The sequence below is a fragment of the Cupressus sempervirens genome, chromosome 3 (assembly GCF_028749045.1).
Source record: "Cupressus sempervirens isolate cs-2001-9-10 chromosome 3, ASM2874904v1, whole genome shotgun sequence".
Taxonomy (NCBI): Eukaryota; Viridiplantae; Streptophyta; class Pinopsida; order Cupressales; family Cupressaceae; genus Cupressus; species Cupressus sempervirens.
This window is the reverse complement of record NC_143120.1, coordinates 43268952-43283490: the sequence shown is the minus strand read 5'-3', so window position 1 is coordinate 43283490 and position 14539 is coordinate 43268952. Positions and strand designations below refer to the sequence as shown.

At 35.1% G+C, this 14539-nt stretch overlaps 2 protein-coding genes across 5 annotated transcripts; both read right to left on the bottom strand.

Moving 5' to 3' along the window:
- Positions 1–358: 358 nt before the first annotated feature.
- Positions 359–4184, bottom strand: LOC149564704 (uncharacterized). Of its 4 annotated transcripts, XM_089818254.1 has the most exons (8): positions 3999–4184; positions 3726–3890; positions 2888–3536; positions 2533–2765; positions 2263–2415; positions 1777–2177; positions 1267–1672; positions 359–1131 (listed from the first exon to the last, which is right to left on the bottom strand). In XM_089818254.1, the coding sequence occupies exons 3-8, from the start codon at positions 3502–3504 to the stop codon at positions 548–550; spliced, it is 2394 nt and encodes a 797-aa protein (XP_089674380.1). In that variant the 5' UTR covers positions 3505–3536; positions 3726–3890; positions 3999–4184; the 3' UTR covers positions 359–547. The 4 variants fall into 4 exon arrangements, with proteins under 4 accessions (XP_089674380.1, XP_089674377.1, XP_089674378.1 ...); XM_089818251.1 differs by lacking the exon at positions 3999–4184 and having other exon boundaries at positions 3726–3989; XM_089818252.1 differs by lacking the exon at positions 3999–4184 and having other exon boundaries at positions 2888–3533; positions 3726–3989.
- Positions 4185–4918: 734 nt separating this feature from the next.
- Positions 4919–8436, bottom strand: LOC149564703 (shewanella-like protein phosphatase 2). Its single transcript, XM_089818250.1, has 4 exons — positions 7972–8436; positions 7624–7769; positions 6790–6977; positions 4919–5702 (listed from the first exon to the last, which is right to left on the bottom strand). The coding sequence occupies exons 1-4, from the start codon at positions 8272–8274 to the stop codon at positions 5155–5157; spliced, it is 1185 nt and encodes a 394-aa protein (XP_089674376.1). The 5' UTR covers positions 8275–8436; the 3' UTR covers positions 4919–5154.
- Between the last annotated feature and the right edge of the window lie 6103 nt (positions 8437–14539).

The window sequence follows — 14539 nt, the reverse complement described above, 5'->3', positions numbered from 1 at the left end:
GATTAAGACTTGCATGATTAGTTGAAAATCTATGCCTTTGAGGGATGTTACACACATGTGCACATCTATATTCACTATTACTTTCTATGAATATCAAAGTAACAAGAATCGGAATCGGATCGAAATCGGCAAGGCCGAATCGAATCGTGAATCGGCAATGAATCGGCAAATTTGAAAAAACCCTTTAAATTTAAAGATTTTAACAATTTAAAACTTATTTCATGCACCCTTTATTGAATATAACTTAAACACACTATAACATCATCAAATAGAAGTTAAAACTTAACATACATAAACATGGAACATAAAATCCATCACATATGTAACTATGTTATCTAAAATGTAAATTGTAGGCTAGTTGAAGTAAATAGAAATCAAATGATCACAATGATTTAAATCATAGAATGTATGTAAGATGATCCATAAGACATCAAATCATAAATGTATGTAAGAATCTAAGATGAAGATCCATGAAAGTTTGAAACATATGTCTATCAATGATTCAGTATCAATATCTGTAAACAAAATATAAAAACAAGGCTCCAGCTCAAGCCTCAGACTCATAGTCATCATCATCATCCTCAACATCATCCTGAAGCTCGGCTGCAGCCTCAGCCTCAGCCTCTGAGTATCCAGTCTGCCTAGTAGCAAGGCGTCTAATGTAGGTCCTAGAGGACTGCCGAGCCATATCTCCCGCATGTAAGATGGGCTCATGAACGTCGCTAGGGCCTGTGCTTGTGCGTGCACGTGTGCGTCTACCAATGCCTGAAGAACGTGCTCTAGCTGCCTCAGCCTCTATATCCACCTGGTCAACCCACACACGGTCTTCCTCAGTGAAGACTGGATCCACAACCTCTGTGAGCCACTCTGATTCTGGATCAATCTCCTCTAGAATGATCGGAGAGGAGTCAGTGCCCAAAATCTGTCTGATCCTAAGACGGAGGTTGTAATGAACAAAGACAATATCATTCAACTTCTGCACTGTCAACCTGTTTCTCCTCTTCGAATGGATGTGCTCGAACATGGACCAACTGCGCTCACATCCAGAAGCGCTGCTTGGCTGACTCAGAATACGAATGGCAATTTTTTGAAGTTTTGGGGTTGTGGCCCCAAACATTTGCCACCATCTATCTGCAATAAGGGAAAAATTGAAAATAGAAACAATTAGTCTCATTTACAAATTACAAGTTAACTCTAAAATTACATAATCAACTTTAAGATTAGAATCTAGATTCATGAACATTGAATATATTATTTAATTTTTACCTGGCTGTAGTGTTGTCTGAGCATTTATGGCCATCCTGCTAGAGAAAAGTGGCCCCTCTTTATTGTTGAACTGGTCTAGCTCAACAATCGCAGCAGCGCTATCTTCATCGCTACTCAACCTCTGAATCACTGTGTATAAGCCAGCGAGAACCTCCGCATCCGCCTTGAACTCAGGACGGAAACAATATGCCGGATTCAGAAAGTAAGCTGCTGCATGGATGGGTCGATGGAGCTGATTCTGCCATCTCCTATCGATGATGTCCCAAATAGAGCCATACCTCTCCTGCACTCCTGCATATTGGGCTCTGATGGCCTCCTTGGCCCTATCCATGCCCTCATAAATGTAGCCCATAGAGGGCTTCTCCCCATCAGCAGTTCGTAGCAAAGCTACAAGGGGCTCAGTGACCTACATATAAAGTAAAACAAAAAACTTGAGTCAAAACTTAAATATAAAATAATATAACTTAAAGTAAAAGTAAAATACTAAATGTTAAATTGCAATAAATTTACCTGCAGGATTTCTCTAGCGGGTTTCCAAAAACCATCCTCATCAAATATGCAATCCGCCACATCTATCCCTACAGTGGTCGTAGCATAGGAAGAGGAAATCCACTCCCGCCCAACAAACATGCTCCTCAATTCATCCCTTGATGTCAACAGGGACTGCAAGGTGATGAAATTCGAGGCAAACCTCGTGATACCTGGGCGAGCTAACTCTTTTCCTTCTGTGTACTTCCTCATTGTGCTAAGGACAAATGAATGATTATAAATGAATTTGCATATGTTTTTTGCCCTTTCCACACATGACTTGACAAACTCAAGTTTGCCAATTTCCTCCAACATGAGGTCAATGCAATGTGCCGCACAAGGGGACCAAAATATGGTGGGGTGCCTCTCCATCAAAAGTTTACCTACAACAATTTTAAGTCAATTAGAAATTCAAATTTCAAAATTCAAATAAATTTATTTTCAAAACTTGAAAAGTTAAAAGTTTACCTGCAGCAACATAACTTGCTGCATTATCCGTCACCACCTGGATCACATTTTGTTCTCCCACCTCTGCTATGACTTCCTCAATAGCCTCACATAAGTATGTGGCATTTTTTACATGTGCGGAAGCATCAATGGATTTGATGAACATGGTATATCCTACAAGTAACAAAACAACGAATTAGAATATTAAAATTAAATGGATCATCAACAAATTAGCATTCAACAAATCAAAATTTACAATTATGTATGTAGGAAAGTAGAATGATCAATTACCTCCACAGGATACAAGAAAATTGAGGAGTGTTCTATTCCTCCTATCTGTCCAACCATCAGTCATGATGGTGCAACCCTTTGCAATCCACTCCTTTCGGTTCTCCTCGAGCTCAGCCCTCATGTCCTCTACCATCTCATCCAAGAGGTATCCGCTCAACTCAGCCTCAGTTGGGGCTTTAAACCTCGGACCACAAATAGCAACCGCGTCTATCATGTTCTGCCAATAAGGAGCCCTGTCACAAATAAAAATTTAGATGTCAAAGACTCAAATTATAAAACAAGTAAATATAATTAAAGTTTTACTTTTACTTTTAATTTTAACTTTAAAGAAAACAACGAAAAAAGAATCAATTACCTGGCTGCAATAAATGGAATGTTGCAAAAGTACCAAAATTTGCATATCTCCTTTCTGGCAGCATCATGAATTTCCTTGTTCAAACCCATGCCCTCAAGCGTGGGTTGGGAACCAGGAGTAGTGCGGGGCACAAAGTAACTATCCATTCTGTTTTTCCGCACTCTAGGCTGCAATAGGTTGGTGTGGGACTCTGTCTCAGTATGTGACCAACTAGCACCAGCACGAGCAGAAGAACTAGGATAAAAAGGAGGCCTAGAAGAACCCTCTCCAACACAACCTACAGATGCAGAAGCTGATGCAGATGCAGATGTGGATGCGGCTGCAGATGCGGATGCGGGAACATGGGAGCCAATACCCCTTAACCCTTCAAGTTGCATTTTCCTATTGGCTTTGTCTTTTTCAATTTTTTCTAATGCCATTAAGCAAGTGCGTTTTGCCTCAGGAGTTTGGTGAGTGCAAATTGTAACATCGTGTCCAGGTATAGCAGCAATGTGGTATTTCAATCTATAAATACCCCCAGAAGTTATTTTTTCTTTACAAAAAATACATTTTGTTTGATATTTGGTTCTTCCAGGAAACTCTTCGTTATATTTCCAACATTCATCTTTTCTACCCATTGCGAATTTGCAAAAAATGAAAGCAAAGGCTGCTGCAATAAAAATTTATATGTAAAATATCAAAGTTTGAAGCTAATAAAAGCTACAAAACAACAAACCCTAGTTTGCAACTTAGTAAAAATAAAGAACATTCAAGATCTAAACTAAAAATCTTGAAAACTATAAAAATTTAACAAAAAATGCATAATACACTAACATGCAAAAAAAAAAAGAGCACTTACCTCTTGCAAATGAGTTGAGGAGTGTTGAGATTGGCTCCCTAATGCTCCCAATGCAATTGATGGCCTCCCCAAATGGATTGCTGATCTCTTTTGTGCTCTTTCTTCTTGCCGGTTAGAAACCTATGGCTTTTCTTTTCTCTTCTTCTCTCTCACTTTTCCTCTCTTCTACTCATGTTAAATAAATAGAAGGCCCTTTAGGGTTATAACAAAGAGAAATGGTCAAAAACAAAGTAAAAAAATCAAGCAATTTTTTAAAATTTTACAACTCTATACTTTATTGGCCGCGGGCGATTCTTGCCGATTTTTCTAGGCGATTCATGCGATTTTTTGCCTGAATCGCCTGAATCGGCGATTCAGGCGATTCACTTGAAGAAATCGGCAATGGCGATTTTCGACTCCAAAAAAATCGCCATTGCTGAATCTAATCGCCGATTCAAGCGATTTTATGGCGATTCTCGTTACTCTGATGAATATAATATAAAAATTAGTACACAGTTAGGCAACAATCATAATATTTAAAGTAATTTAAAAAAATTAAAAGAAACTGCATATTCTATGTTACTTCATAAATAGAAAATCTTTTACACAAACAAGATATCAATACTAAGTTGCACATACAAAAAATATTGAATAATGGAATGAACACTCCAGGGAAATTTAAATTTGCATCATCCTCTTGATAACACAAAGACAAAACAATGTAATGATTATCAAACTTCCAATTCCTTTATATTTATTTCAAGATTGTGATTAATTAAAAATATGTGTTTTCCTAAATAATAGTAATAATAATAAAAACAATTAGTACACAATTGAGTAGCAGCCATAATATCCAAGGTAAATATTTTTTAACATAAACTGTACATTCCATGTTACTTCATAAATAAAGGAAATGGCGTAGGCGCAGCGATCTGCTTTTGCATCCGCTTTGCAGTGTAGACATTTTTCAAGAAACATGAATTATGTACAGTGTATATCAGCAATTGAAAAAATATTGACATCTCATTTGAGAAAATATTTTTTCCATTAAAATTTGACATAGCGTAGTCTAAACTAGACACAGAAGTAATCAAGATTATAGATTATGGAAAACTGAAGTCTAAATAGGTTTAGATTATGTGAGACAGAGGTCTTTTCATACTTTTCATATAAATAATTATATGATTTAAAAACAACAGAATCAAAATTATAGATTTGGAAAATCTGATATCAGTAATGAATTGCTAAACAAAAATGTTACAAGAAAATCAAGCCTCATTAGGAAGCTCAAAAGCCTACAGTCTGTCTTTTTCCTGGAAATTAAAATCTATATATTCAGGAGAATTTGAGCAGGACCGGTCATATTTTCACCATTTTTGGTACAACAATGGCTTCTCCTGCACTGCGAAAGGCATCTGCAAAATAGTTTCAAAGGCATCAAGCTACTGAGCTACGCCCTTACTTCAATCTCTCTGCTTCCTTCATCGGACAGAAGAATTCCCAGTCCCCGCTTCTCGTTTTTGACACCCACTGCTTCTTGTTTGGCTTTGTAGACAGGATTGGCAGTGAGAACTCTGAGATCCTTGTCATTCTTGATCTCCAAGACTTCTGGATTTCCATTATCACAACCTCTGGACATCCCTACATCTATACGAATAACTCGATTCCCACAAGCACCATTTACACCCGTTGTCTGAATGGTGTGACCCACAATCATTCTCCTCGCTCCAGGAATGGAAGCCAATGCGTGATTCAAAAGAGTGCAATTGCACTCCTCCCCTTTACAAGATTCATCTGAATACTTCCTCAGCCACACAACAGCATCTCTGCCATGAAGAAAAGTGGGGCCCCTGTTGCCCTTTTCTCCCATGATCCAATCTCTCACCTCCTCATTCATTCTCTCCAATCCATGGAACACGTGTGCGGGAAGAAGGCCCCCATGAGCAAAAACAGATCCCCCAACCACAACAACTGTGGGATGGTTACTCAGAAACCGAGCTGCAAAACAAAGTATCAACGCTGTAATTTTTAAAATGCTTTCACAAATGATAATACATGTATCAATATTCAATAACACATGTATTAATAGTCAATCACACATGTACTAATAGTTGATCATTTTTAAACTTTCTTGGTTGTTGATTGGTCCATTTGTGCCAAAAGTATTGTTTTTTGGGTAAGCTGGTATTTCTAGTGTTTTAAAATGACACTTTTTGACCACTTTACACTCTACAGCCTCTACAAAGAGATTTGTAGATATGGCAATCTAAAACCTTAGCTTTAAACTCTTGAGTCACCTACAGTGTACACCGAACAAATTGACATAATTCAACTTATCATTTAGCAGATCTGTGTATATGAAGTTAGCCTAAACGACTACTACATCTCTTCCCCTAATAGCTACAAGTTCTGATAGATGAATTGGCAGATGAATTGGGTAGCATTAGGGTTTAGAGTTTGGAACTAAGGACACTTGGTTTTTGGAAAGATTGCTTGCTGGGTGATCTGTTCTCTGCAAATTGTGTGAAAACCTCGCCAAGAGTGAATTCTGATGCATACAATAAGTAAAATTTCTGGCAGAGCCATTCATTTTCCGGTTTGCTGATTGTTAATGAATATTTGCTAGCTGAAGTTTTTTCTTTGTTTTTTTCATTTTTATTTTGCAAATAGCAAATTCTTAAGCTTTGGGGAATCCATTGACTATAGCTCAAGTAAATCCAGTAGCATATGATTTAGAGTAGAGGGCTAATAATTTTCTACATTGGATAAACTATTTATGAATTTTGGTGAAACAAAAGGCTATCGCAAGTTCAAAGAATCCAACAACTACAAGCTTTGGTGTGTCTGATAACTTTCACAGTTTAACATTTCAATGTTTTATTTAACTGTTGAAATTTTGCCGTTATGGAAAAATCTCTTCTCAGCCCAACTGAAATCTCTGGCTGATCTAATGAGAACAAATTTTGCTAAACTAAATAACTCTAGAAATTTAGAGTTCGGGCTGATGAATTTTTTAAATGGTAGGTTAATCTAGTTTTCTGATCATCAACATTTCCAGCAAATAGCCAATTGCATTGAAACCTACCTGAAATTGGTCCTCCGGGCCTCAGAGCTGCCATTCTTGCCCTCCATTCGGGCGGAAAAACTGTAGGTATCTCTTCAAAAATATCCTTCTGCACTTCCAGACCTTTACAGAGACTTTTCATACTATTTCCAATTGTATACCAATGCGCCCAGTTTTTGAATTCCTCCAATCCTTCTTGAGTCACATACCTAAGATATCCTTGCACAGTTACTGAGGTAGAAGTATAAAATAGAAAATCTACCAAACTACAAAGAAAGGACTATGAGTAGGGGAATTAACAATAACCATTGTGTTTTGATTCTGGTCAGGCTCATTTAATAAATGTAGTAGTTAGTGAAGGGGGTTTACCCTTGGGAAAACTTCACAATTAAACACGGTGAAGTTGGAGTAAGAGTATTGTTATAGCAATCTCCGGAGAAGCCCTAAATTCACCCCTGTGAACATTATCTCCTGAGAAGCCCTAAAGTCACCCTGTGAACATTACCCACATGCATGGGTACTAAGTGAATTATTTATTTTCATAAAAAAGAATTTGTTTAAACCATTACCATCAATTAATGTGACTTAAAAAACTATACAGTTAATTAAATTAAAAAAACAGATAAACTCCTTTCAATTTAATAAAGTTGCAGACAAAACAGAAAAATAAGAAAATAAAAAGCTATTCTACCCAGCCACATAATTAGGGATGTTAAGCCATAAACCTGAAATTCTATGTCCAAAACCCTAATCGATAGTTATTAGTCACAGATTCATGACCCAGAGAAGCAGAGATTATGAGTTAAATCATACACACATAATGAGACCTGTGGAATTAGGAATTAGGTTACAAACCTGTAATCTCCTTCCATGTTCATGATCTCGTGATTCCCATTCATTATAATAAATCCTCCACCTGATCTCTCTGCCTGAATTCTCAGTTTTTCGAGTAGATAAATGACCTTGAGCTCTTCTCCTCCCCTGTCGAGAAGATCCCCAACCTGAACCATAGGAAATAGGATTTTGAAAAATATTCATGTAAGGATCTCCAATTCCACATTACACACGGCCCAAAAATGGAATGATCGATCATAAATTGTTAAAAAATTCTTCAAACTATTTTTCCTAGGAATTCAAAATTAGAAGATTGACCTAAACAGAGAAAAGCAAATAAAACTGCCCTGTCAGAAAAAAAAAACCCACCTGAACCACCGTTGTGTTGCCTCCGATCCAGTTGTCATTGTCATCCATAACTTGGGCCACTTTGAGGGATTCCTTGGCCTTCTGGAGGTCTCCATGAATATCCCCAATTGCAATCAAACGATCGACAGAGGGGATTCTTGTGACTACTTCTGTTGCGTTACTACTATTCTTATTGTCTGGTGGTGTTGAGTTCGATGGTAAAAATTGCCCGCCAATTATGAAATCGACAAAGGAATCTACAAATTCTGAAACCAGATGTGGCACTCTGCTGCAAACAGATTCATTTTCTTGGTTTTTCTCCATGCTCCTCAAATCATCTAACAAGATAATATTTCAGAATGAGGAAGAATTTTAATATATCAAATGAAATGTCTGAACAGATTGTTGCACCTTCGTGGAACATATTAGTGTCCATCACATTTGATTGTTCTTACGGGTCAAAGCGGGCTGCTTCTGGGAGAGTTCTCTTCGTGTTTTTGACTAATCGTTTTAAATATCATGTTAAAATAATGCCAACTAATGGCAGCCACCAATTTTGAAATGTAATTAATATTTAATAGAAATTAAATTAATATATTTTAATTATTGTGATGGGTGCTAATAATTTTGTTGAACTATTGATATTCAAATTATAATAAAATGATAATCTTAAATGATACTTGATGTATTTTAAGTTGATAAGTAGGAGATGATTTCCACAGCTAGTCAAATTGTGATGTGAATATCAGGATTTAACTGTGTGATTTTTGAGTCAAACTCGATGACCCATGTTTCATGAGTAGTGATTCAACATGAATCCATCTCTCATGAGAATAAATGGAACACTTAGCACTCATTGGATCTAGGTGATGCTCACAGGGGTGAAGCATCGGGACTTCCCGGGAGGTCACCCATCCCAGTACTACTCCAGCCTGAGCGCGCTTAACTACGGAGTTTCCTCCACAGTTAAACCCAAAGCTTGCAACCCCATTTGCAAAACCTTCATCGAGTTTGACTCAAAAATCACACAGTTAAATCCTGATATTCACATCACAATTTGACTAGCTGTGGAAATCATCTCCTACTTATCAATTGATGAGCTTAAGGGGCTTTCTAATGAATGGTTCATAAGGCACAACACTTGGTGAAGGTTTTGCAAATGGGGTTGCAAGCTTTGGGTTTAACTGTGGAGGAAACTCCGTAGTTAAGCGCGCTCAGGCTGGAGTAGTACTGGGATGGGTGACCTCCCGGGAAGTCCCGGTGCTTCACCCCTGTGAGCATCACCTAGATCCAATGAGTGCTAAGTGTTCCATTTATTCTCATGAGAGATGGATTCATGTTGAATCACTACTCATGAAACATGGGTCATCGAGTTTGACTCAAAAATCACACAGTTAAATCCTGATATTCACATCACAGTATTTTAAGTTTTTGTATGATAATTCTTTTGTTATTGTAGACTAATACTATTATTTCATTTTGTATAATTAGTAAATTAGTTTAACATCAATTAATCAATAATAATGAATTATTTTTCAGTTAATCTAAAATATTTTAATTTATTATTCTAATATAATATTTGAGAATTGATTCATTTCATCTGGTAAGCTTCCCCTATTTATTAAGTTTTATTAATATTAATATTTCTATTTTGATTAAATTATTTATAGATTCATTATGATTGCTATATAATTGCTATTAATTAATTATCTTTTATGTTAAAAATAGATTAGTTCAATTTAAATACTTACTATCTACTATCTCTAAAAATTAAAGCAACATATAAAAGTTAATATAAAGAGACTTTACAATAGTAAAATATAACATAATACATAATTGAAAAATAATAATAATTTTACAATATATCTATCTTATTATTTTTCATTTACTATATCAATTAATTATTATAATATTCAATTTCCCTATTTCAACAATTCTTTCATCTTACACGTTATTTCATTACAATGTATACTTGTTTATAAATATTGTCATTATAAGAATTGTCAAATAAATAGAAAAGATTTTTAAACATATGGTAAAACAATTTTAAATATATAAATTTAAGTTGTTATAAATCAATTGAAATAAATCATTTTGATCTCTTATGATTGGATATATAATGTCATATGAAAAATTTGTGTAATGCCCCTTTTATAAATATATGCATTAAGATCATTAATATAATCTAACACATCTGTTCATCCAAAATAAATAAATTATTATAATAAAATAACAAAACATAATTTTTTATAATCAAAATTTCTAATGTTTATTTAAAATGTACTTATTTTCAGTTTTACGCGAAAAAATGGCGAGCAAACCTAAGAGCAGAAGGGCTAAAAATGCAAAAAATATCCAAACGAATTCAACTTTTCGTTATTCTCACAGAAGTATATGCCCTAAAAAATAAGGGTTTTCTAATTCGCGCCCAGAACCTCCATTAGCATGCAGATCAAGCAATTTCTTATTCAGAAGTGAACAAGAGCAAAATCTCTCAGTTGAATGTCGTCAAGCAGATTCTTCATATGTGCTTAAAACATCCAATTGTTCTGCTCCATTATCTAGTTTGCAGGATCAGGAGCAAAGAATAGATCATGGTCACAACCCTAATTGAGAAACCTCATCCCTTATGAATCCGAGTATAGAGTGCCCCCTAAGTCATTCAACTAGTAGCCTAGACAAACAGATCTTCATCTTTGATTCTACAAAATACATGGGTACCAATCTCAACCCCATTTTCATTTAGCAGAAGGGTTTCGCCTTTAAACCTTCTTTAGACTAACCTACCCATTTTCAAAAACCCTTAATTTCATTTTCTCCAAACATATATACCCCTCCACATTGCAGATCGCCCCGATTCTCTCCTTCCTCTCAGTCCATCTCTTTGAACCCTCATTCCATCCAACACCCTCACTCAGAACATGATGATCAGATTTTAATTATCAGCAACTGAGATAGTGAAGACTACTGGCAGGAATGTCAAGAGGTTGGCTTGTTCACATTCTGGAATGGCCCTAAAATAGAGCTTCATAATCTAATTGATTGGCTGGAGGATTTTTGGGGCTATCAGGTAAGTATTTCTCATTACACTAATAGATTGGTTTTTATTCATTATAGTAAAAAGGATGTTAAAAAGGAATTTCTATCGGAATCAGAATGTTTCTTTAAAGGGTATGTGGTTAAGTTTTTTGACTGGGCACCAATTTGTAGCGAGGATAATCTTAATTTAGTTATTCCAACTTGGTTCTCCATTAACTCATTACCCCAAAGCTGAATCATATAGACATCATTAAAAAGGATAGGTAGGGTTATGAGAGACTTGATCAGCTTAGATGCCTCTTTTGAAAGATGTAACAATATAAAACTCTTAATCAAGAGCGAGGTAAATAAACTAAATCTTAAACCAATTAAAATTATTACCAACAGATCGACATATACACTAAAAGTTCAAAAATATGAGGGTAGGATCACAGAGATTATTAGATTAGATGATGAACGGAAGTCTTCATTCAGAATACTGGAAAAAACATCATATCTATTTGAATCTCACGCTATGATTAGAATTAGACATCTAAGAATGTTGCAGGAAGAAAATGAAGCTAAGGATGTCATTTTAAAGGATGCAAAGGATACACCAAATAACACAAGGGAAGCAAAAACAAATAAGATCAAAGCAGGGAACAGTGATAACCCCAAATTCCAAAAATTCCAGCAATAGAAAACCACTATATTAATAGAGAAAAACTATGGGAACCATCAACCAGAATTGGTCAACAAAAAAAATGAGAGCAGAGACAAGTTGATCCACTCATAACTACTAGAGGAGGATAATACCATTCACAGCATGGAAAAATCTTCCAACTTAGATGAAAAAAGTCAAACTACAGAGCATAATTGTTCATAGTAAAAAAATAGAAAAGGAAAGGAAAGTTGTTATGAAGTCAGAAATAGGAAAAAGAACCCTTTAGAGACCAATATGGCAGATACCGAGAATCCAACATGCTCATTTAAAAGTACAGATGATTTGGAACATTCATTCCTATTTGGAGAAGCTTCAACAAAGGCAGTTGATTGAAGATCCTCCCCGGGTTACTTTAGCATCAAAAAAAGTAAGTCCGAAGAGACTATCCAAATTTTGGCAGACTCCCTCTCCTAAAAGTGAGTTCAGTGAAAACAAGACAAACACAAGTACATCTGAAGTTAGCAGGTCTAAGGAGATACCTATACAAGAATTCAAAGATTTTATAAATTAGGAAATAGAGGACAATGAAGAATTAGAAACAGAAGTTTTAAAGAAGGAAGAGAAGGATAACATAGAAAGGCTTTTAGAGGAATTGATTTAGGTTTTCAATTTTGAAAATGAAGATAAAAATAGTACTTTACAAAAAGAAGAACTTTTACAACAAGTATTACAGCTGGGAGGAGACAACTATACTTTTGAAGATCTTAGAAAGGATCTTCTTTCCTTTGAAGAAGAAAATAAGACAAACAAAGAAACTATGACAAACAACAGGCTTTATGAGGCAGAGGACAGAATTGCAGAATAGATGATACAAGAGCTAGGTAATGATGAAAAAGAAATCAAAGGTAATAATCAGTTTGAGATAGTTAAAAGTGGACAAGAGAATTTGGATCAGCTTGGTATAATTAAGAATCAAGAAGGAATCAAATCTCCTAATTGTGGTAAGATTAAATCCAGAAGAGGAAGGAAATCCCTCAAGGAGCTCAAAGAAGCAGATGGTAAAGTTCAAGAACAGCAAAAGATAAGTCAACTTTTTAACATAGGGAAGGGGAAGAGCCTTCCCAAGGAGCTATGAAGATCACAACTTGGAATGCTAGGGGTTTAAATGCTCCTAGCAAAAAAAAATATTAAAACAAAATTTAAAATTATTTGATTCTAAAATTATCCTATTACAAGAAACTAAATTAAATAAGTCAGAAGGAGTTATTTTAGGTAAAAGTTTAGGTAATTGGAGTATCACTCTGCAAGAATTAGTAGGTGCTTTTGGGGGCTTAAGAGTTATATGGAACCATAGGAGAGTTATTTTAGATATAATAAGATTAAATAATAATTGGATCAGTTCTTTGGTTAAAAGCTTGAGATCTAACCTTAACTTCATTTTGATTAACATCTATGGTCTAATCAGCAATACAAAAAAAAAATTAGTTTGGGAGGATATCAGTCGATTCTTGTTAGATTATTAGAATAGTTTGGTTATACTAGGAGGTGACTTCAACACCATTTTAAACTTGAGTGAAAAAATAGGGGGACTTCAACAAATCTCTCAATCATCTAAAGACTTTTTAAAATGGTGTGAATCCCATAGTTTGATTGACATTCCACTCAATAATGGAAATTTCACATGGAATAATAAATGAAAATATTTTGCGCATATCACTGAAAAATTAGACATGTTTTTTATCAAAGGAAATTTAGAAGTTTTTAATCTTAATATCCAATCTGCAATTCTACCAATCGTTGGATCTGATCATTTTCCAATCAGATTTGAACTTTCTGAACCTCATAAACCTGTTAGGAATTCATTCAAATGCAAAAAAATGTGGTTTTAAGATTCTAGATTTTTAAGTAATATCAAAGAATGGTGGTCACAAGGTAACTTTGAAGGATCTAGAATGTTTATTTTTATGTCCAAATTAAAGCTGCTCAAGGAAAAGATTCTCAAATGGAACAAAGAACATTTCAATAACATTTTCAAAGATAAATTGGATATCGAAGACAAATTAAATATAGAAGTTATTAAGAATGGTATGAATAATGATAGCTACCTATTAGAAAAAAAACTACTTGCTAAACAAGAAGACATTTGTCCAAAGAAGAAATCTTTTGGAGACAAAAGTCTTAAGAAAGATGGTTAGAAGAGGGTGATCGAAACACCAAATATTTTCATAACTCGACTCTTTATAATAGAGCTAGAAGTAAAATAGGAACCATCAGGAACCATGAGTGTATCATAACTAATAAACCAACTAAAATTGCAAAAAATTTAGTGACACATTTTCAAAAAACACTAAATAATTATGAAGGGACTAATAGAGCAGCACAAACTAAATTGCTTGAGGTAATTCCCAAACTAATCACTATGGAGGACAATAAAGCTCTAAATAAACCAATAACTCTAGAAGAAATTAGGGTGGTAGTCTTCAACATGAATCCAGAAAAATCACCAGGTCCGGACGGATTCCAAGCCTTTTTTACCAAAAATGTTGGGATATCATTGGTACAGATCTATGAGAGGCTATTGAAGCATCAAGGAAAGGTGGATCTTTGTTATCTGAAATTAATTATTCCTTTCTTACTTTGATTCCCAAAAAGTTAGAGCCTGAGGGCCCAGGAGATTTTAGGCCTATAGCATTATATAATACCGTGAGCAAATAGACTCAAATTAATTCTTCCAAAGATTATCTCTGAAGAACAAACAGGTTTTTTTCTAGGAAAATCTATTATGGATGGAATTCAAATCATTCAAGAGATGATTCACTTGGCCCAAAAGAACAAAGAGGCTTTTATGTTTATGAAACTTGACATCCAAAAAGCCCACAACATGGTTGACTAGAGGTTTCTCTGCAA